We start from the raw sequence: 1,540 nt of genomic DNA on the forward strand, positions 1-1,540 counted from the left end.
GTCTAGAGCAGTGGTTCTCAACCTTGGCTGCACATTAGAATCACCTGGGAATCTTTTTAAAATCCTGATTTCTGGGACTCATCCCAGGTGATTCTAATGTGCAGCCAAGGTTGAGAACCACTGCTCTAGACCTTTTCACTCCCCCACACTCTCCTTATCAACCATATCCTTTTAAATACTATGATGGGTAGGGGTAGTGTAGATGGTGGAACAAAACCCGAAGTCTCTAAAGAAGGATTTGGGTCCTGCTTAGCTGCAGAAGTGGCCCCAGAGCCAATTCCTTGCTGAGCCCCCAGATCCTCTAAAATCCAGGTTTTACATGAGGCCCCATGTCAAGGGCCCAGTACAGAGGAAAAGCACACAGGGACATACCCCCTACCATCACTCTTACCCCAGCACTGCAACACAGCCCTTCCTTTAGCTGTCCCACACCAGATTTCATACCAGAAAACTCCCCCAAGCAGGTCCAACCACCACCACCATTGCCTGGGTCTTCATGTGGAGATGAGCAAAGTGATCTCAATGTGACCTGCTTGCTGGAGCTCTGCTAAAACCACTCTTTGGAGCTCCTGGCACAGTGCGGGTCCTGGGCAACTGACCCCCCCATTGGACACCCCTGGGGCATCACCTGGAACTGTTTCCAAGCCCAGAGCTTCCTGAAGAAGCCTGCCAACCCTTTTGTTTTTGTTCAAAAACAAAACCACCAGCCTTCGTTAGTTTGGCTCAATGAATAGAGCATGGGCCTGCGGACTGAATGGTCCCGGGTTCGATTACAGTCAAGGGCACATGCCTGGGTTGTGGGCTCGATCCCCAGTGTGGGGCATGCAGGAGGCAGCTGATCAATGATTCTCATCATTACTGTTTCTATCTCTCCCGCTTTCTTCCTCTCTGAGATCACTAAAAATATATTAAAAAACAAACAAACCAAGATGTTCAGAAGTAAGAAAAGACAGCCACTCACCTCAGACCTGGCTTCCAGGAGACCCTGACCCCATTTATCCTCTGGATTATCTTTGAGAAGAACAAGGTCCCGAGAGGACAGAGCTGGGAAGGAGAAATGAGTAACGGGCTGTTCAGTCACAGCCCCAGGTGCACTGACGGCGCTAAAAACCACTCCACACCTGGCGCCCAGGACCATCAGAGGCGTCAGGAGCCACCCCCGCAGGTGGGGTGGGGATCGAGCCCCGGGATGTGGCAAAACCTGATACAGAATTGGGGATTAATTCTGCCACTCGGCGTCAGACGCTGCAGTTAAGAAGGAAAACACTGCCATTTCCTTCCACTCATCAGCACGCTCGACAGTGGGAACAAATGGCTGGGCGCGGTGGAGCCAGCAGCCCGACTCGGCTGGTGCTCTGGGAAACCAACCTGACCTGTCAGTCTCCTCAATGCAAACCCACAGGTCCACTGACTGAAAGAGCCTACTGTACCTGTCTCCGGGGGCTTCGGGGCAGGGGTCTCCATGGCGGCCCTTGGCAGCGTCCCCCGGAGGCGTGAGCAGCTCTGCAGCCACCTGGGCCCCCGGCCAGGCCCAGAGGAG

At 53.5% G+C, this 1,540-nt stretch overlaps 1 protein-coding gene across 6 annotated transcripts in view; it reads right to left on the reverse strand.

Annotated features, from left to right (window-relative positions):
• ZNF74 (zinc finger protein 74) overlaps positions 1-1,540 on the reverse strand; it is a 10,063-nt gene that overhangs the window by 7,761 nt on the left and 762 nt on the right. For 2 of the 6 annotated variants that reach the window (XM_005875522.2, XM_014547125.1), the window contains exons 1-2: positions 1,431-1,534; positions 962-1,044 (exon numbers count right to left, since the gene is read on the reverse strand). In XM_005875522.2, the coding sequence (XP_005875584.1) occupies positions 962-1,044; positions 1,431-1,464 (117 nt within the window). In that variant the 5' untranslated portion in view covers positions 1,465-1,534. Of the gene's footprint in view, positions 1-961; positions 1,045-1,430; positions 1,538-1,540 lie in introns of those variants that run through there. The other 4 variants (XM_005875525.2, XM_005875526.2, XM_014547127.1 and 1 more) reach the window with 3 other exon arrangements.

The sequence above is a fragment of the Myotis brandtii genome, unplaced genomic scaffold (genome assembly GCF_000412655.1).
Source record: "Myotis brandtii unplaced genomic scaffold, ASM41265v1 scaffold463, whole genome shotgun sequence".
NCBI lineage: Eukaryota > Metazoa > Chordata > Mammalia > Chiroptera > Vespertilionidae > Myotis > Myotis brandtii.